Source organism: Sprattus sprattus (assembly GCF_963457725.1).
Source record: "Sprattus sprattus genome assembly, chromosome: 13".
Classification (NCBI taxonomy): domain Eukaryota; kingdom Metazoa; phylum Chordata; class Actinopteri; order Clupeiformes; family Clupeidae; genus Sprattus; species Sprattus sprattus.
Window position 1 is genome coordinate 21,439,696 of NC_137911.1, and position 21,753 is coordinate 21,461,448.

Genomic DNA, 21,753 nt, shown 5'->3' on the forward strand with positions numbered 1-21,753 from the left:
TTAAACTAATATTGTTATTAGCTGGTTGGCTAAACTGTTAGCTGGCTAGGTTACCAAACGTACAACTAAAGCGGTGATGCTTGTGGTATTTGTACATCTTTACAAGGCATTTAAAGGGAGTTTTTCAGTTAAACATTCAGGACAGTGCATCTGGGTAGTTGTATTAGCAGGGTAATTCATTCTTAATTTGATTCATCCCGAACTAAATAAAATGTAATGTTGTGTCTCGTCTATACTGGTTACCCCAATAAATGATGAGGCAACATTTTTCTTCTCTTTAGTTGACGACACGTCACAGTATACAAACTTGTCACCATATCCATCAAAATGAGGATTTGTCGGGCGGAATATAAAACCATTGCGAGGTACACAGATCAACTTCGACCAACGAGACAGTGTATGAAAATGCTCAAGGAGAAATTTCCGAAGTAAGTGCCTTATGGGTTATCGTTATTGATTGACCTATGATGACCTTTGAATGACATTTAAACCTGTCCCCTCTACAATTTACTAATTTCTACACACAGTTTGTACAACACCCTTTATTCACACATAAATAACGAATTTGAGCCACAGATATAAGTGTTTCTTTCAGTACATTGGTTCATATTCAGGTATTTTAAACAGATTTGTATTGATGGTGAAATACCCTGTCAACATTTGAAACTACCTCTTGACACATCCTGTGTGGTTGAAAGCAGAACTGGACCTCAGCTTTTACACATACTGTAACCACTACTACACTATCGTTAATCCATGTACTCAGTAATAGTAGGGTATTAGTAATTCTAGGAAATGTCTAGAAAAGATCACACAGGTTAATTTTGGTGCGTTTCTATGCCTATAAAGTGACTTTTCATCCCAGGTTTATACAGCCATTGCATAGTGACCATGCCGTGTCTCAATGTTGACTGAAATGCATTGATTTTATTCCAGTGTGTGTTTATTATTTATTTCCTGATCTCACATTTACTTCCATTAAACATAAAACACTTTAACACTACCTATACAGACTTTTACATGGTCATTTTATTTATTCATTTACACCAGTTTTTATTGCATTACCTCTGGTCTGCAGTGTGCCCGCTCTGGGGTTAATGGCTGTGTTTGCGTCTCTCCTTTACAATGAGGCCAGGGTCTTTATTGAATGTTACACGTGTAATCCCCCAAGACCACTAGGACAGCCCTGATCCTTTAGAGGTCACTTAAGAAGTCGCATGAATTTGGAGCTTCCCTCGCTTCCATTGTGCTGTAATCACTTCTAGAATACGGCACTGGACTCCCAGAGGGCTGTGCGGCCTACCTTGAGCATGGCTTTGTTATTGGCGTCAGCATTTTATCGAATATCTTAGCCCTGCCGATCTACCTCCTACCGCTCCCCAATGCATTATTATACCTCACGGTCAACATGGACTATATGAGAGAGAGAGAGATATCTATGAAATCTCACTTTTTTTATGTAGCCATTTCCTCCCCTTTGAAGTCTGCTCTACAATTACCCATATCGTTCCAAATAACTAGAATAACCCGTAATTGAAAGAAACGACAAGCCCGGAGATTTCTCACACCGATAATGGCTATATGGTTATTGGTACATGTGGTGTGGTAGGCTTTGTTTTGCCTGTAAGTCATTGTTCATATTTCCTGTGTGCAAAGGGATCCCTGCAAGGGCCCCTTCTCTTTAAAAAACCTGAATGTTGTCAAAAAGGGGCCTGACAGACAGACAGGCACGGCAGCCGTGTTTTCACAGCCTGCGAAATTATTCTGCTTGTCCAATCAGCTGAGCCGGGCTCTGGAGGGTTAGTGATTGGACTGGCAGGAAATCAGGCTCTTAAGACATAACATATCGACTAGGCCATCCATCATCTCTTAGCATGCGCTGAGGCACGGCAGGCTGAACCCCCCCCCCCCCCCCCCCCCCACACACACACACACATACACACGCAGGCACGCACATGCACATCCCCTCCTCGTCACCACCATCAGTATTGCTCTCCTCAACAGCACTCTCCTCCATGTGTGAGTCTGGAGACTCAGTAAATATGAAGGGAGAGAAAAGGGAGCGAAGGAAGGGAGGGCACTTGAGAGAGAGAGAGAGGAGGGGGGCGGGATGAAATGGAGAGCTGGACCAGGGGATGGTGGATGGGTAGCCTGACTTTCAGCGGCCCCTGTGTCTGGATGATCCCGCTTGGAGGGCTGAAACCACAGCACTTCACAAGAAAGCCACAACCATCGCTCCTCCCTTGTCATCGTCACACCCTTCACATTGAGTGTGTGGTGAGGAGAGTCTGACCCGTTCCCCTGCTAGAGTGAATGTAAAGAAAATGCCCCCCCCTTCCTTATATTTGTTTCCTTATTAAACCAACACATTTCCTCTGTTCAGCCATTACTCTCTTTCCACTGTTTAGTCAGCAAGTATGCAGACAGCACTGTAATAATTATGAGAGATTTGATTCAATGACCTCAAACAGTACTAAAGAGGAGAATATACATGCTGTATAGGGCCCACCATAAAACTCTGGAGTTATTATGTGTACAGTTGGCCTTGGCTCTCTTCATCTCAGCGACATTACATTCCATCCTGTATGGACGAAGTTCTTGAGGGGAAAGAAATCCTGAGACATTTCAGTCCGCTGTCATTGCTGTCTGGATTATTCAGTAATGAAGAGTTATTATGATAATGTACTGTCAATAACTCCATTTACTCCGTTACATTTGAGTAGCAGCAGAGAAAAATAATTTCACACCTGAAAAGCAAATGCGATACTTACAGAACTACATTAAATGAGAGAAAAAGAGCTTTGAATGTAAATTTAAACTTCAGTCATGTGTGCTATTTGTATTTAGCAGGGCGGTACTTGTCACAGTTTTTTTTTGGGCGGTCGGGTTCGTTTGGAAATGGGAAGTAAAGGGGACATTTCCCCGTGATAATGTTATTAGCTATTTAAAGGTAATTTACACAGGGGCGTCTGTAGTCTATCAAGCAGAGTGTGTGTGTGTGTGTGTGTGTAAGGGTCGGTGGGGGGTGTGGGGGATTTCATTGGGGACTCAAGAGTTCCTCATCTGTATCGCTCACATAACACAGATGTTGAGAGTCATCTGTCAGCCTGGCCTCTCCCGCCGCGGCCTGGCCGGTCTGAGGGGAAAAGAATTGGACACGGTGCTGTCACTCTGTTCCCCCCCACACAATGGAGTGACATGCAAATGCAGCCTACCTCCCGCCTGGCTCGGCCTGTCCTGCCTAGTGTCTGCCCCCTTATGCCCCCCCCCCCACCACCACCCCCACCACTTCACTCTCTCCAGCCACATTGAGAGAGGAGAGGAGGGGCGTGATGGCCCAGTGGTGGGATGTGACATCAGGCCCCCCTCCACGGCCTCCTTTCTCTCTCACCCCCTTGGATGATATTAGAATTGGAAATGATCGTCTGCTCTCTGAGGCCTGGCCTGGTTCCTCCCGGAGCTCACCGGGGACCACTGTCAACCCCCACCCCCACCCCACAGCCCCCATGCCTGCTCCCTGAAGACAGAGGGAGGGAGAGAGAGGGAGAAACGCCTTCCCTGGCCCTCTGCACAGCCCCTATGAATGAATTTGGGTGTAATGATTACTCCCTCTTTAAAATGCCATTCAGGCTCATTTTGCATATGTCTCGTGAGCTGAGATGGAGAGCATTGGCTAAAGTGTGTGTGTGTGTGTGTGTGTGTGGTGTGGAGGGCTGTCTTTGGAGGGGGGGGTGGGCATAAAGGGCAGATGCTCCTATGTTTGGATGGATTTAAAAAGAAAAGAACTATGAAGTCCCCTCCCCGGTCTCTACACACACACACACACACACACACTTACACACATGCATGCGTTCAAATCGCTGGCACAAAGTCCCCAAACGTTTTCGAAAGCGAGGCCCTAATGTGCCGTTTTCATCAGCAGTGAGGCGGGGTGCAATATGGCGCTGCCGGCCCGCTCGGGGAATATGAATGTTGATTAAGCATGCGCTCAGCCTTTTGAAATTCTGAAGAAGTGTCAGAATAATGGATGTTGAGCAAATGTCAAGCATTTGTTAATTTCTCTGTTATTGGGGGTTTATCTAGCGTGATCTGTGGAGGGAGCCCGGGCCAGCCTTGTTGTGGCATGTGCCATTGATATGCTGATTTTTTTTTTTTTTCCTTGCCGGCACATACTTTTGTTTTTGATGGTAATGTTGGAGCTGATGGTGTTTTGAAGCAGAGGGGCTGTACTCATTGATTATTTATCACTGTTACGGTGTTTATCTCTTCCCAGTGCACTTTGGTTTGTACAACTAAACAAAAAAAGGCTGAATTATGCGTTAACTCACTTGATGGGTGAGCAAACCCAGCCTTTTTACCAAGCTGGACATACTTGGAGGAGAATCTGCAAATTTGTTAACTGGAACTTTATAGTGGAATTTATTACATTGCAGGTATGCGCTACTGTTTATTTCCCAATGTCTTTTTTTTGTCCTCAGGTTTATTTTTTTTCTCAATAAGCACATTTTTTCTTATAACGCTGAAAAGCTTTGTGAGGCAGGTCTAAGATGTTATGATTAACTTATTCAAGTTAACAGTTTGCCAAAGCCAGTCATCCAAACTGGACCTGCCTGCATCTGTTAGCATTTTTCTTGCTATATTCATTTTCCTGAGGCCTTGCTCATAGTGTTTTTTCCCACCATTTTAAATGGTGTTTTCTTGCTTAGTCAGAGCTGTGAGAGTGTGGCGATGACATTTGCCAGCCACTAGCCAGGCTCCTGGAGCAGCTAACATGGCCGCCCACTGCCGCAGCCTCTCTTCCTCAACCCCACCCCTCCCCTCTCCTCCGACCCCCCCAGACCACACATCCCTGGCTCACGGCTGCAGCAGAAACTGGAGTTGGCAGGTCGGGCTTGTGGGTGCGCTGCAGCCAGCGGAGAGCTGTGCAGCCTGGGATACGGGAGGACTAATGACAGGACTGGAATTGTTTATGTGGTCAGGGCTTTGGCAGGGAGGAAGCCGAGTGGAGACTGGAGAGAGAGTGAGAGTGAAAGAGAGGCCAAGGATGCTGGGAGAGGAGCCTTTCGCTGAGGTTTGTGTGAGGGAAAGTGGGTTTGTGCTTACGTGATTTTGGCAGCGCAAGAATAAAACGCTTCCTCCTCCGGCACCAAACCTACCATTTTCCCCCGCAGACCCTGTGTTGACTGTGAAGCATGTGCTGAAAGCTGATGGTTTTTTGAAACCAGGAATCTATATTGGAGATGTCGAACAGACACGAGCATTGAAAACTTCAGTCAGAACCTTCTGTCAAATCTTAAAATGGACGTGGAGCGGCGTGGAGTGAGTGGCCACATACGGCAGCAAATCTGGCAAATGTAGATGACTTTTTAAAAGCTGAGGAAATGAGTTTTGTCCGGTATTTAATATCATGTCATAGCCATATTAAACAGACAGTGCTGTGGGGCAGCCCTGAAGTCCTAGTGCTACACTTGTGAAAACAGAATGTCATGCCTAAATCAAGTCCGACACATCCAAAAGAATTGCACACATATGGAATGAAATCACGTGGAGCACTGTACATCTGGGCATATTTGTGTGTGTGTGTGTGCGGGGGCTCTTGCCTCAGGTAGGCTTTGCATACCGGGATCAATTGCAAAAAGGAGAATGGAACAAATTGCCCAGAATGATGCGAATGCTAGAGTCATGCTTTAGGGGAGGAGGCAGTTGGTCAGTCAGTCTAATATGTGTTTGCACTCGACGAGAGGATGCTCATCACACCATGGGTAACAAAAGCCTCGTTTTTCCTTTTCTCTCTTTGGTTTGCCTCAAGAGGTTGAGAGGAGATGACGATTATGGCAAACCCTTGGAAACCGCTTCATAAACGTAACATGTTTTGGCACAAATAAGACCAAAGAGCCCCACCTCTCCGGCTGAATCATAATTAAAGTCAGGAATGGCATCTCTGTGGCGCGACACCGTTTCTACTGTGGCGAAATGAAGCCAGTGACGGTTCTGTCACCTCCAAGGCACTGATTTATAAGATTATTAGTAAACATCGCATCGTCTTTCGTCCTCCTGTGGCACAGCAGCAAAGCTGTGCTGTTCAACCAAACTGAATCTATATTAAAATGTGTGCCCATAGTATACATGAATTAGATGTATGTTGTGATAGAAATTGTATAGGAGGTATTAGTTTTACTGTTTACTGGCATAGCTTGGTGTTAGTATGGTGCATGGATAAATAAGTGTGTGGTTAGAGAATTCCCCCAATTAACTGGTGGGTGATCGTTTTCAAATTCTGTCTTATTCAAAGATAAAAGCCAAGCAACTAGGACCATGGTGTTTGTGTAGTTTTGGTTTGTCAGATTGATCATAGTTTTACGCTTCGTTCATGGGGATCAAATTTGGGGTAAGCAGATGTTCAGCTTCTCTTATCAGCATGTATAATTAGTTCCATTTACATATGCATTTAAGCAAAACACATCCAGCAAAGTATGTTTTTCCCCTCGCAAAATATTGATTCAGGAACTAAGAACATACATGAGAAAAAAAAACACAACCTCCTACTCGAACTGTCATAATAACAGTTTTCAAGGCCATCATGTTCTCTTCAGTGGTGATTGAAAAAAAAATATGTCCCTTTAATTTGCCCCCTAAAATGTACACGCTTGCATCAACACCGAATGATTTCAGCATTTTATTTGATTTTCTTTTCAAATTGAAGACGTTGTTAAAGTTAACCATCGAAAATCAGCTATGATGTCGGAATGCTTTGAAGCTTTTTTTTTTCTGTCTCACTCTCTTCACAATCCATCTTGAGCCCCTGCTCAGAGTCATTAGTAAAAAATTAGCTGTGCCTCAGTTAGGTTTCTGCCCCTAGCCCAGCTACGCATCGCTCTCTGTGTATGGATCGTCCAAATGCTAAGTACTGTCGCAACATATGATTCGCATGTCATTAGCCAGGTGGCTTTCATTAGCTAAATTACTGCCATTTATTATTATTAATTATTTGTAAGTGGGGAGAGGGTTTTTTTTGTTGAAAATAATGAATAGCTGGAAGGATATCATTTTAATTAGGTTGAAATGACAATCTATCGCTATCCTCTATTTGTTGTGCTCCATCCATGCTGGTTTATGTACTGTACAAAGCTTATGGACTTGATGCAGGGGTGTGGTGGTTACCATGCCTTTCTCTGAATAGGATCTCATTATTTGGCCAAAGTCTGAAAATTGAACAGAGTTGAGCTCCCAATAGGGATGTATAAGCACAGGAATGGTAGGTGACAGAAAATGGAGCTTGAGGAAAGAATAGGCTATTTCACCTGGTGAAGGGAGTTGTATCTCTCCTTTCAGTGTAACATAACCACAAAGGCGAACTAGGTAAGAAACTAACAATTGTACAATGGCGAATCTCATATAACCTGTAATTTCAGACAAGAATGATACGGCCTAAATCACAGCAAAGGTAAGCAGACGGCCACATTGTAGTCGGGGAAAGGAGATTATTTTTATCAAATTTCCCTCCATATTGCTTCAGTCCCCATGCATATTAATTGAACGTGGTAGGTTGCTGAGGGGGATAATTATGCTCATAGTGAATGATTTTCTAAGCGATGCTCTTGTTCCTAACCTTCTGTTTTCCGAGCTTCAAATTACAGGCTAGAGGCTCAGCATGGCTCTGTGATGATGCCCTAATGGCTTTTAGATTGAGAACTGGGCGCCACCTGAAATGGGTTGCATACACTTTTCTGTACATTATTTAATTAAGTAACAGGCGATAGCCTTTATGTAGCTTTGGATCATAGTAGGCCTATGACTTTTTTTAAAGTGTCATTTGAAAAAAAGAGTAAAGAGAGTAATGTGAAAACTGTAATTGTGCACTGATTCTTTTTTTGTTGTTGGACATCTGCATTACGTAGTGGTAAGGAAGACATCGGTGAAGTTCATCTGTGGTTTGCCTACATGTGGTTTGCCTAATGCAGATTTAGTGTACCTGAGACCTCTCAGATACCAGAGGAGTTCAGATGGGTTATTATGTTGCATTTAGGGAACTGTGTGTACTTGTGAGCGTGCTTGTGTGTGTGTGTGCGCTTGTGTGTGTTTGTGTGTGTGTGGGCTGCTGGGGTGTCATGAGAGGTATCTGTTTACTCTAGAGCCTCTGTGGGCTGTGATAAGTCCAAGCCTGGTTAGGTTTGGGGGGGTGGTGGGTGGAGAAGAGGGTGTGAAGATTAGTCCCCGTCCGTGTACTCAGGAAGGTGTGAAATGACCGGCCTTTATCTGGCCGAGTATTTGCAGATGTAATCAGGGGGTCAGGTCAGCACAGACCCTGGACAATGTCATTGACTTGGCCCTGGCATGAGAAAGAATCTGATCCACAGATAAAGCAACCTCCTTGACCAGAGGATGTCTCACCCCAACCCTATCATTTCAGTTCCTCTCTAGCTTTCGCATATTAATGTAGTTCTCTTATACATTTTATATAAATAAACAAATCAGTGCTTTTTACTGTTGTCATGAAACTTTAATCTGGACTGCTTTGATTTTGTTTTGACGTTTCCTCACAGTTTAAAATTTCTGCAAATTGGTCGTTCCTAAAGAGAGGGGTTGTGTTAGTGTTTTTTTCTTTTTCCATCAATTTGTTCATCATCGTGGACATCAAAGGCTTAAAAAAATCCTTTTGTTAGCCTCGCAAGCAACGTCGGGAATATACATGCCGGCTTTGTAATGCTACTGTTCAGAGTTCTCACTGGAGACCAGGCAGCGATTGCACAGCGCGGCGCATCGCTCTATATTTTAGCATGAATTGAGTGCAGAGCACCCACGAGAGCACACAGGTTGAATATACATTAATGCTGAACCTGCAATAACTTACTGCTAATGTCTGCTCAGTGGAAAGGGGAGCATTGCACAATATTGCCTGGGTACAAACACATGACAGGCCATATAACAGGCACACCACCTAAGGTTTGGACCAAGACATCCAGAAAAACAGGTCTTCCGGGTTTCGGTTTCTTAGTTTTAGGTTCGGTTTCACTTGATTTGACTTGATTTCTACCCCACTATATCTTTTTGTCGTATATTTATCTCATGGATATTGTTTGGACTTTTTAGGAGACAGACGACAAATTCAAACATTCGCACAGACAGACACACACACACACACACACACAGACACACACACACACACACACACACACACACACACACACACACACACACACACACACACACACACACACACACACACACACGCACTCACACACACACAAAATACAACTGGCACACAGTAAAAAAAATGCAAGTCATCTCCCGCAGTTTGAAACAGATATGTTTTCACAGATATTAAGGGTAGTTTACGTCCCTTTAAACTTAACAGGGTAAAGATTTAGCAATTAGACGGTAATCATGATCATTATGCAGGGTAATCCATTTAAAACCTAACAGATGTTTCATTCAGAGCAGCGGACCATCCAGAACCAAGAATAGCATGGTAATATTCTTCAGATACTCAGGTGCAAGGTTGTCCAGGAGGTTTTTTTCTGTAGTTATTCACCTCCTTTAAATGCTCACATGTTGACAGTTGACCGTTTAATGGCTCACTTAATTGCAGTCACCCTTTGGCCTGCAGATATCACAGTAAATTAATAGTGGTGGTGGCAGCCATGTTTTCTTGTGGGGTATGTTCTCAGAGGTTCATGATGTTGCTTTTTCTTTACCCCACCGTCCCAGTTTAGTGAGTTAGTTTACTGGTCAATGGTCAACACATTGTCTGCCTTATACACATATGATTTGTTGATATGTTTTATAATGTAGCCAGTGTATGAAACAGATTTTTTGTCTCAAAATTTTGTTGTAAAGAAACTGCTCCATTGCAATTTCTAAAAAAGTATTTGGTCTCTTTTCAAGCTCTAGTTGTGTAGTTGGTCATACTGATTGATGTGGGAGGCCTATATGGAACCAATATTTCAGTGCAGATAGGAAACTAGTGCTTCTGCTTGGTATTTACATACGGTTCTCAGGTGACTTGTAAGGAAAAGTCCATTAAATTTAACAATCAGATGTACTGAGAGCACTCCATGGAAACACGTAGCCACTGGAGACAACCGCTGCAAGGAGCCGTGCGGCTGTTTGTTGGGTCCAATTAGAAAAAAATCTGTCGCCGCTTTAAATATTTTTGATCCAAAGAGGGGGTTTGGGAGGCTGTGTAGGGGGTGCTTTGAATCTCCCTTACCAGCAGCCTACCACTCCCAGCACACCCACATAAATACACACAAACACACATGCACACACATACAAATACACAAACACACACACACACACACACACACACAGCCAGGTGTTTGACATTGAGTGGAGCTGGAGATGAATGTAGCTTATGGCAACCCATGGAATTGACCGGCTCCTGGGAGTCCCCGCTTCCTGCCGTGAAAGTTTCCATTTTCAAAGCCCATCAGCTGCAGTGGGAATGTTCCAGAATGTCCCATATGCCAGTGCTGACAGTGAGGCAAACTTTCTCCACCCCCTCCACCACCTTGAACAGCTCCCCTTCCTCCCTGCAAAGGAATGAGGTATTCCCCAGCAGAGACTCCCTCACCACTAACAAAATATATTTCAATATGTTGCCAATGAGCAGTGCGTTCCCTTGCTGGTAACAGATTTAAACCCCATCAGGTATAAACATGATTTTGCTTTGTTTTGCTTTGGCCTGCTTCGACCCTTTTGTCTTCAGCACCAACGACAATACCGTGGGTTTCAATATTTCAGGACAAGCTGGCGAGATCTTTGTATGCAACCGTATACGCTGACAGTGACACTATAGCCTCTGTAGCAGATAGCGAGTGTAATATAGTATTTTCTCATCTCATCCCACACAGCAAACCTCCCACCTCTGCCGGAGCGGCGTGGCAGGATTCCTTTGTCCGAGGTGTTCATCTGGAACAACTTTGCCACACTTGTTTTCGTGTTCTTTTAGATTACAGGGCAGCCGGCCTCGGCTTTGAAGCTCCTCTCTGCCTTTGTCTCTGTGCAGTGCTCTCTGGTAATTAACTTTGTCCTTCTTTTATTTGTTCCAGTCACTCGCAGTCCACTCTTCTGAGCATCTTCTCCCTGGAGTACCAGGTTAGAAGTTTTCTTCCTTTGTGAGGCCTGACAGGTGCCTAATTGAATGATGAATGTCCCTTTATTTCTTTGTAATTGAACTGCCAGCTCTCTGATTGGTTTGGAGGATTCACCCCCCCCTCCTCCTTTCCTCCACACAAACTCCTCCATTTCTTCACCACCCCCCCTCCCCTCCTCCCCCCACATACACTCCTCCCCCCACCTGGGGTCCGCCCCAGTCTCTGTGGATTGCTGCCAAGCCTTTCCCATCCATCTGTCTAATAACATCTAGCCCCTGCTTATTTGGTGGACCTGTAATAAATTATGCTAAACCATTATTATTCTGACAATAATAATTTCCCGGTGTAGAGCGGCCCGGCGTGCTAAATGTTTGCTGACTCGCACTGTCACTGCTGCTTTGGGCGGCTGACAGCGGACGATGATGAATGAGCACTGCCGGGAGTGGCAGAAGGCAGGAGAGGCAGAAAATGGAGTCATTTATCATCCGCCTGACAGGTGTCAGTCATGTGGTGTGTCTCGGTGGAATTACATTCTCTCTTTCCCTTTCTTTTTTTTTGTAGTTTTTAAATAAGTTGTTTTTTAAGCAATGCTCTCTTTCTTTTCCTTCCCCACCCCCTGGCTAAGAATGCAATTGAATGCATTTAAAAAAAGAAAGAGGGTTGAAGTGGACAAGGAGGGGGGGCCTCTCCTTTTGAATTGAGAGGGAAATTAATACAAGGTTTGCAATAGGGGTAGGCGAGCAAGGTTGCTGTGTTGCTGTGTTGCTTTGACCCTGCGCTACAAGTTATTGCGATTCAATTACTATGACCCTCTTGCGTATGTGTACATACACAATGGCATACTCAACAGAAGGCCATTCTATACCTGGTCTGAAAGAAAGCTTTTTTTTCTTTGTTGGGTAGTATAATAGAATAAGTATGACTTTGGATGCAATGTATTTAAAGCAATGCTTTGTGGTATTACTATGACTATAAACAATATACCTAATCTTTACAATGTGGTTCTTTCAGAAAAGGACGAAAAGAACCATATCCAAACACCATGCCCCCGACGCCATTGAAGCCTACTACCAGAGGTAGGTCACGTCCTGTCTTGACTTCCTGGCTTATTCTTCTCACCTGATCACGGCCAAAATGGAGTGAGATTCGGGTGTGAGTGGGTGGGCCTCGCTGACAGATATAATACCCTTCCAAACAAATCACTGCTCCGTCCAGACCACCAATCCCACTCACACACACACACAGACACACACACACACATACACACACACACCCTCACACCCTGCACCTGCTGAGTTCTCACAAGCAACACAGATTTGCTGAAACAGAAACAAAGTTGCTCTTGGACATTTGCCCTGCTGAAGCGTATGGCGGGCTATTATCTGCAATTTCATTGAGAAATGAGTGAAAAAACAAAACAGACTGACAGCAGCAAAGCCTCTTTGCATATCACAATTAGCCCATGTGTAGCCTATTAAGCCTGTTGTTTAGCGAAATAGAGGCAGATAATGTTCTGGTAATCCACTTAACACAACAACAAAAACCTCTGAGATGATCTGCTGTTGATCTCCGCAAGCTTCTGGGGAGCTGTGTGAGGCACAGGGGAGGGGGGGATGAGGTGAGGTTTGGGGTAAACAAAACAAAACGGTAAAAAAAAAAATGTTTTTGGTTAACGATCTTGTTGGCTTATTTTTTTTTTTCTTTCTGCGAGAATCAGATGCGTCTGAGGGTTTGCCGTTGCGACCACAGCGAGTCTGCCATATGCCATGGAGGCCGAGGCCATCAGGGACATGAACATGTCTTGGCTGGCCTGTTCCTGTCCTCTTTTGTTGGCTTCCTTCTCTCCTCCTCCTGCTCCTGCTCACTTCTGTCATTTTGTGTCCTAATGAAGGTACCTGACTGAAGCCAAGACGCGTCCCTCCTCCCCTGTCCTACTAGAGATTGCCAATGAGGTAATGATCTGACCTCCGTCTCACTAGCTTTCAGTTTTGTCGCTCTCTCTTTGTCTTTCCCTCTCTTTTCATTTCTTCTTTCTTCTCTCTTGTTCCGCCGTCATATGTCTTTATTTTCTTTTTGAAGTGCTCGAGCAAATCTGCAGCAGATTTTTGGAACAAACATAATTATCCCCAAACACCCCCCTCATTTCAAAGCCCTGTGTGGCGCTTAAGATTTTTGCCATGTCTGTTAGTACTTATGAAAATTGAGCAAATGGTTCCGCCCTTATTAACCAATTATTAATGTAATTAGTCCTCGTCCTCTTCAAGACAGATGTAAAAATACTGTTTGTGTCATTATGATAATTGACGTTCATAAATACAGCAATTAACAAAAAAAGGCATGATTGACAAATGAAAATCCATTAACATTATTAAATCGTTAACCCAAATCATTTCTATTGTTTACTTTGCAAAATAAAGGTCACTGGCTGGAACCTGATCAGTAAACTCCCTAAACATACTTCTATTGCTGGCAATAAAAATGATATAAACGATCATAACATTGTGTGCATCAAACACACCTAACTGGCTCGGAGGGCAAAGAGAAGACAGTTGGATTGCCCTGCAGTGGTTCTCCTGAGTGGGCGGCCTGAGCAGGTGGTTGGACCTTGTGGGAGTGGAGTCTGACGAAGTGTTTGTATTAAAGAAATTACTTTACGCCGTGGCCATTAAAGTGTTACACTCGGGCAAGTTCCTACATATCACATTAATAAGAAGGAATGGGGCTCTTCCCCCACTGCTAGCCAGTGTCTCCTGTGCATTGCAGCCAGTCAGCAAATTAACAATTAACATTGGGTTACACTCAAGGTTTAATGGCTAGTGAAAAGAGGGCTGGTGGGCCCAAGGTGCCATGCTTTTAAAAGGGTGGCTCGCTGGTCTGAGGGTAGTCCTGGGATTGCTTTAAATGCATCGCATAAAGCCACAGACTCACTGTTTACTCAGATAATAATAAAGATAAAGTGGGTTAATACCCAGACCTTTAATCAGCCGGTCTCTCCTCCTGGGGCTCGTTGTTCAGGTAAAGATGCTATTCACAAGTACCCACATGCCCTCAAGTCATATCAGTGACTTCATAATAATGTGACAGCTTTTAGACTCGGAAGTAAAATATTTCAAAGGCGCAAGGAAATGGTTATATTCTGATACGGATCATGGAATTAGCGCTAGTATGTGTGTGACCTATACACTAGGGAGCATTTAGTCTACAAAATATGGCACTCATTGAAGGTGCTGTATGTAAGACATTTAGTTAAAAAAATTAAAAAGCAATTCAAAAAAACTACATATAGCAACAAAATATTTAGAAATAACTATTTTGACGTTATGTCAAAAATGCCGTTTCTAAAATCCTATTTCAGCGGCTAAAATAATGACAGTTAAAGTGTGAAAAGCTAAATTTTTAGCCTTAATCCACCGAGTGCTGGATTTCGTCTTTAATCAGACCAAAGTGAGCATGGCTATCCTGTAGTTATGTTGCGTCCCATTTACCTCAGAAGTTAGAACTTGCATGACGTCACACCTAAGTTGACCATGTCGGAAGTCAAGTTAGAAAACCACCTTTGTTGTGCTTCTTGCCAGGTTGGCCTTTGTTAGCCATTTTTAGCAACACCAGTTGATAACAATGAATTACGCATAGAAGTTGGACAGTAATGTGTGTAAAACTGATTTAATGAGACAAAAATAAGACAGAAGTGCTTATTAACAGTATATTTCTACACTTTTCACTCCTGTTGATGCATAGAGGATTTTGAGGTTGGGGTTGGTGAGGTTCATCTGACCGCTCAATAGCAAGCCCAGCAGTTAACATTAATGGTTAGATTCAGACTCAACTAGCTCAGAAGTTCGAGTGCTTGAATGAAGACCTCGGCTAAGTTGATGTAACCAATAAATGTCAATTGATGTTGATATCATTCAATCATTTTAAATATTTTCATGATGCATATAGCTTTCAGCCTCTGCCACCTTGGCCAAATCTTTTGTTTACTTCTGTGAAGGGAGAGGAGGTAGAGGAATGCAAATGTTGTAACACACTGCCCCAATCTGCTTAGGGGGAGGAATATTAAATAATTTAGCTTGTGAGCCCACAGCTAGTCCGATTTACATATAGCCCCTTTATGTACTGACAGATAAAAGTTAACTGTCATCATTACTCTTTTTGTGTGGATTAGAATCAACTCTTTGATAATGGTCTATGAGCCATTTACCAGATTTAACAGTTTTTTTAAAATATGCTTCTTAACATTTACACAAAGCCACCTATGGTCCCTCAGGCCACTAAGGTTGTTGTTTGTAGTTATCAAAGCCCTTTTATGAGATGGTATCTCCAATTAGGGGTAACTATTACAATTGAATCTGTGTGTGTACAGTGAAGCTTTATGTGTGCTTATGTTGTCTTCTTTCTCCCCTGTTTATTCCCTATTTTTTTTACGATCAGGTGGCCTGCCATCATAAATGCAGCTTATATAGAAAGAGCATTTTTGTCCCTAATAAATCTAAATCCTGGTGGCTGGTGTGGTTTCTCAGACGTGGTGCCTATAAGCAGGAGGCTGTAAGCGTTACTTACAGTTCACGTTCAAGCTCAAGTGGAGGTGTCTGACTTTGGAGGGGAATGGCCTCGTGATTAATATGAAAATTAGCTGGATGCAAGTACCTGAACTAATCAGCTGGTCCATATTCAGACCAGCCCACCTTGGGTAATGCCGCCATTCTTCATGTGTCATCCTTGATGTGGGTTACTGGAGCTGGTGCGCAATTGTTATCCTGAGATTTCAAATGAGAGGGAGAGCGGGGCAGAGAGACAAAACTGAGAGGAAGACAATTAGAGGCAATGAGAGATACAGAGAGAAAGCACGAGAATCTCAGAAAGGCTCTCAGACTCTGCGGTAAAGAGATAGACCTGCAGGCTAAAGGAGACGAGAGAGCTCTCACTTGGAAAGAAAAAAATCCTCCCGGATCCCTAATGAAGACGAATGTCGTCGCTGCTCCTCGCCGTAATAATTATAGACATGTTTGGTTTTCTGTGCGGCTGCATTCTCTATGCAGAATTATGGCGATGTTAACAAATAACACCGCCAGTAAATCTCTTTGTGCGGAGCGCCGAGCGCTTCCAGCAGCATCAGGAAGGATCACAGGAGAGATAAAACGCTACAATCGAGCCACGAGCCAGGCAAGGATTCACTTTTAGGCCCCAATTATGCTAACAAGAGAAAAAAATGTTTCCCGGCTATAATGGCGCCTTGTTTCATTGCAGCAGGGATCTGGCTGAAGCAGGCCGGCCGTGTTTAATATACTAAAGAGGCAGGAGGGGTAATGAGATATTTTTTTCCTTTTTGTGTTTCTCCTACTCCTTTGTTCATATCTATTTTTTTTTCTCCCTGATTCGTAAATTATACACTCTGAATTTGTTGTATGTTACACTTCCCTTCTGTTTTCCCTTGATGTCCGTAGAGTGCTTCGGTGAATGATATTTCAATAATTAGCCTCTATTGTTCCATCACGGTGAGGTGGGTTGTACTCCGCAGAACACGACAGAAGAAGCCGAGAGGTGTTGAGAGGTGTTGAGGGGTAGGCCTGCCTCCTTGTCTCTGTCAGCCTCGGCTTTGCAATCAGACTGCGAAATGATACGCGAGGGCCGCGCCGCACGTCAAACTCGGCCTTGATCTCCGCACCTGCCCCTCGCAGCTTTTCAAGGTGTTTTAGCTTCAAAGGTGCGCTGCAGCTACAGGTCCTGTGGCTTTCCGTAAGAGAGCCCCCGAAACTCTTGGTATGATGGCACCTCCAGGCATGACGGTTTCACTATCTTGCAGACCTGTCATGGCTTTGAGAGAATGAGCAACCTGTTTCTAAAGTTCTTTTATGAACCTTGGTAAAAAAAAAATCTGTGGAATTTTAATTCATAGATACATGGAATGTTATACTTCTTACATAGGTATTTAACATGGTGAGTAGTGACACTGTGTATGTTTGACTGGGATGGTTTCCTTGAAAGCCACTTTTATTCCTAGTCATTCAGCTCTCTTATCTTCCCTATCTGCTGCCGGCTATACCCCACTATCAGCTCTTTCCACCTGGACCTGAAAGCCAAAATACCAAAATAAAGCAGAAACCTTCAGAAAACCAAAGCACTTAATAACATGTAACAGCCATTTAAACGACATAATTTAAACATTCGTCTACCAGCCAGATAGTAACATTGAACGACACAAAGGTTTGTTGGCTGCCAGTTAATGTGAGCTCCATTGAAAGTCAGAGCGACATCTGAAATACGAGAAGATCGTTTGGCTCTATTGAAAAGCCGGGGCCCCTTAACAAACGCAAACGGGATTACAGGAAATGGCTACGGCGTTCACGGTGTAAAACCACTTCCACATAATACTCTAAGAATCGTCTTGAGTGGGTGCGACTTAAAGTGATAATTCCCCCTCTTCTATCTCGCTTTGTGGTTGTGGAGAGAAGACGCACCCACACCCTACCCCACTCCCGCTCCCTCTTTCCCTTCCTTTGCCATTTGAGACGTGAACGAGCCCGTCACTAATTGGAGCAGAAGGCTGGTGGCTGCTCCCGCTCTCCCCTTTTTCCCGCTTTTCTTGTTCTGGTTCTTCTTCCTGTTGTTGTTGTTGTGGTGGTGGTGGTGGTTATTGTGCTGCTGTTTTAGTCTTTGTCCTCTCCCCTCTGCTCTCAGGTGGACCTGTCGCCCGCCCTGCTGGCTCGCCTTGTGGTCGAGCGCTTCTTACAAGAGCAGCAGAGCACGGCATGTGAGTAGAGTAACCCCCCCCCCACCCCCCCCCCCCCCCCCCCTTCTCATCCGCCCTCCTCCTCCTCCTCCGAGTCACCCCGCTGCTGCTCCAACCCACACAGCCTTTAATGGGAGCCAGGCCCCCACCACCAGTAGTACCTGGGGCAGATGACTGACAATTAAGCATTGGGCAGACCACCCACCACTTAACTGCTGTTTAGATCAATGCTACTTCAGTTCATCAACGTTATTTATAACCCCCCCCCCCCCCCCTCTCCCAGTTTCTCTCCTTCTCTTGCACTCCGTCTTACTCTCTCTCACACACACACACATGCTCACTCCCACACACACTTATTTTTTTCTCTGCTCCTCCATGTCAGTTGTACTTACAAATTTGAACTGTGGTGAAAAGGAGTGGGACCAAGCAGGGGTTCTCTTGGCACTGGATACTGACACATAGTGATCACAAATCAATTCTACAAGCAGTTAATGCACTATGTACATATATGCTACTAAAACACATGATATGAATAAAAAAAAAATGTATTTGACAAAATATATGATTCAATGCAGAAACTGTGGATTGGTAAACATAACAGGTATAGATTTTAATAAAATAAATTGAGCAGATGATATGAGCATTTTTTTCACCTAGGAGTTTTTTTAAATGAAGTACAAAAACCGGGTTGAAAGTTTTTTCCCTCGTGATCAAGAGTTAATTTGCCACTGTATGTGCTCAAAGGCCATGGTTATAAATGAGTTAAGAGTGATATTCAAAGTGACCATAGAGCAACTCTGTAATTGTGCACGGTCCACCGCAGTCTGACTGTGTGAAGTGAAGCCTGATATACCGGTTCGAGCATATCTGATGGGTCTTGACATGAACAAAACCAATAGACAAAGAGCAGAAGTACACACTTTTCATCTCTCATCTGTGTGTTACATGTAAATAACCGCTCTGATGGTGTAGTCACAACACTGTATAGCCATGGAGCAGGGAAGGGCACGTCCCCTCGTAACTGGCATTGGAGAGAGGAAAGGAAAACAGGGACATAATTGTTTGTCTGAGCTGCTATTTGTCCTTGCCTCCCTCAGCGGTCCTTCATCTTAACCCCATGTCATAGCCTGTAGGTTTTGTGATACAATTTTTTGTAAGGGCTGAAGTCATGCATCTCTTGATTCTCTTTCATCCTCGTCTGTATTACTCTCTTTCTATCTCTCTCTCTCTCTCTCTCTCTCTCTCTCTCAATCACACACACACAAAACACACACACACACACACACACACACACACACACACACACACACACACACACACACACACACACACACACACACACACACACACACACACACACACACACACCAGCCCACTCTCCCAGCACTCGCACAAGGCTTCAATATCATTTCAATGGACACATCCTGGCAAGAAAAAGAGGCAGTAGGTGCTTTATGAGTGAATCACATGATGTCAAAACTGTACGCCTTCGATTTAATCAAGAAAGAGATTAAAGTGGATGTGTGTTATTTTCAACTTCGCCACAGTACAGCCATTTGTCAACGTCAAGGCTGTGATTGCTTTGGACCCACCGTTATCCAGCACTTGTCAAAATAGTAGTCCGAGCAGCCTGTGATGCAGGGCTGTATTCCAGGGAAGGCTCGGGAGCCTCTGAACTGCTACAAGTCTGTATTGTGTTTGTCAGGGGAGACCTCTCTGGGAGCTGACACTAGCATAGCCAAGCATCTGTAGAGAATTAGCTCAACGTTAGCAAGTGTATTTTATGATGTTTTTTATATTTTCACCCCACCCCCCCCTGGTTCATCTCTCTAACCTAAATTGAATTTAAAAAAATGAATGACAATAAGAACATATTACATTATTCTATTAGTTTACTTGACAGTATGACGGTGCAGTTGGTTTGAATAGCATGACGTGTTCCTTTTCCAAAGTATATTCTTGATAACATGCCTCTCATGTTGCTGGATGTCCTGCTCAGCCATCAGAGACTGAGCATTAGGCTGACTGATGGCAGAAGCTTCTTGCTGGCCAGCTGGTCAGAGGGACTGCTATTCTGACACACTCTCTTCTCTCCCATCTCAGCGGTGACCCGCCTGGCCTTTGGCAATGAAATTCTGTGCACATGGTCTCCGCGGTCAAACCATTGAATCTCCCTGTGTGTATATTAGAGTTTTGTAATGTGTTTCCATTATGAAACAATGCAGGGATAATTGTCTTTGCTGGCAATTAGCTAACAGGTTTGTTCAGGGCTATTGGCAGGCACATCCATCATTCCCTTCCCCCAAAGCCCTACAACCTCAGTTATGTGTGTGTGTGTGTGTGTGTTTGTGTGTGTGTATGCCTGGAAGACTGCATGGATCAATAGACTTCTATATAAGGGACATTGCTCCTGTCTTGAGGAGTGACTTTAGCCCAGCTTTAGCCCCAGCCAGCCCCATATTTTCTTATTCCCTTGTTTTCTCCTTTGCATTAAAGAGGCACAGAAATCTGTGCCTGTGGGACTGCAGAATGTACATACAATCACTGGTGCCAGATCAATATGTTGTAAATTGCTTCAGCTCTTTTCCTGGTTTCAGTGGGTTGATTTTGTCTGTGTGTGTGTGCGTGTGTGCGTGAGTGTGTGTCCCCGCTTTTACCTCATACACTCTCACTTACTCTCGGTCACACATATACGCACACACACACACACACACACACCAAGTTTAGCAGACACATTCAATAAAATCAATACATTTAAAGCAGCCTCATCACATTTATAAAAATGATAACATCCATTAAGCCCCTGTTTGTGATGCAGATCAGGGAAAAAGGGAATTGATTTAGTTGAATATTGTGACGCAAAGAAATCGTTTGTCGCACAGCGGGAGACATTTTTTAAGCATTATTATTTATGGCAAGAGTAACACAATCTCTTAGTTTCACTACAAGCCATATTACAAATTATTTTAAGGAATGCTTTTTTTTATGTATTACTTAGTGTTTTTGCAAACTTTCACTTTCCAATCTGTTAAAATGTCATGCCAGACGATTTTTAGCCAGTGCGATGGACGTGTGGTCGGCCTGAAAGTGAGCTAGAAGTGGTCTGTAAAACATCTCTTTAAGGCCAGTGACTTTAGTAAATTGTGTTAAATGTTACATTTCTTAATGGTTGCAAGTGATGGTGACAATTATGGTGTAGGCAGTCAAACTCCTGGTGCCATGTTATTTTGTGTCCCTAGTACATTGTCAGTAGAGCAGATGGCAGTCTTTTACCCTATTTTGTTTCCGTTTGGTCTTTCTTTCTTCCTTTTCCTTCTTTCCTTCTCTCAATCATTTGTCTTCCCTTTCTCCACTCCCATCTCCTCTGCTCCCACTTTTATTTGTCCGCTTTAAAGTTAGGGTGGATTTAGATTTAAGTTTCTTTTTTTGGACAAGGAGCTTGTTGTTTGACCTTCTTTCATGTTCCCAAGGCCTTACACAACATTGGATTCCTACCACATGAGTTTGAACACAGTGATTGGACCTCTGTGAGATCCATCATCATCTTTAGTTACTACATTGGTGTAAGTGTGTGTGTGTGTGTGTGTGTGTGTGTGTGTGTGTGTTTGCGCAAGTGAGTGTGTCTGCCCACGTGAGTGTGTCTATCTGTGTCTCTCTCTGGGTGTGTATTTTTTATAAATGTTTGGGCATGCATTTTACTCTTGGCTTAATGCTATTTTCTCCATTTGTTCTTGTATGATAAATAGATTTTTTTTGTCTCATTTGATGTGAGGAGACACTATAGCACCAATACTAGATGACCCTGATCTATGTGTTACTCAGGGAAGCCAAGAGCTCATTCACCTGGCCCCCTTGGTGGGGGGGTGTGGGGGGGTAATGGGGAGGTCAATACAGGAGAGCCTGTTTATAGCACTGTCAGTCTAGCTG

At 43.7% G+C, this 21,753-nt stretch overlaps 1 protein-coding gene across 1 annotated transcript in view; it reads left to right on the top strand.

Annotated features, from left to right (window-relative positions):
* Nucleotides 1-322: 322 nt before the first annotated feature.
* cdin1 (CDAN1 interacting nuclease 1) overlaps nt 323-21,753 on the top strand; it is a gene marked incomplete at its 3' end in the record, with an annotated part of 60,894 nt that continues 39,463 nt past the window's right edge. Inside the window, exons 1-5 of the mRNA XM_080849916.1 lie at nt 323-428; nt 11,052-11,097; nt 12,108-12,172; nt 12,988-13,048; nt 17,775-17,847. Of these exons, the coding sequence (XP_080706042.1) occupies nt 328-428; nt 11,052-11,097; nt 12,108-12,172; nt 12,988-13,048; nt 17,775-17,847 (346 nt within the window). The 5' untranslated portion in view covers nt 323-327. The remainder of the gene's footprint in view (nt 429-11,051; nt 11,098-12,107; nt 12,173-12,987; nt 13,049-17,774; nt 17,848-21,753) is intronic.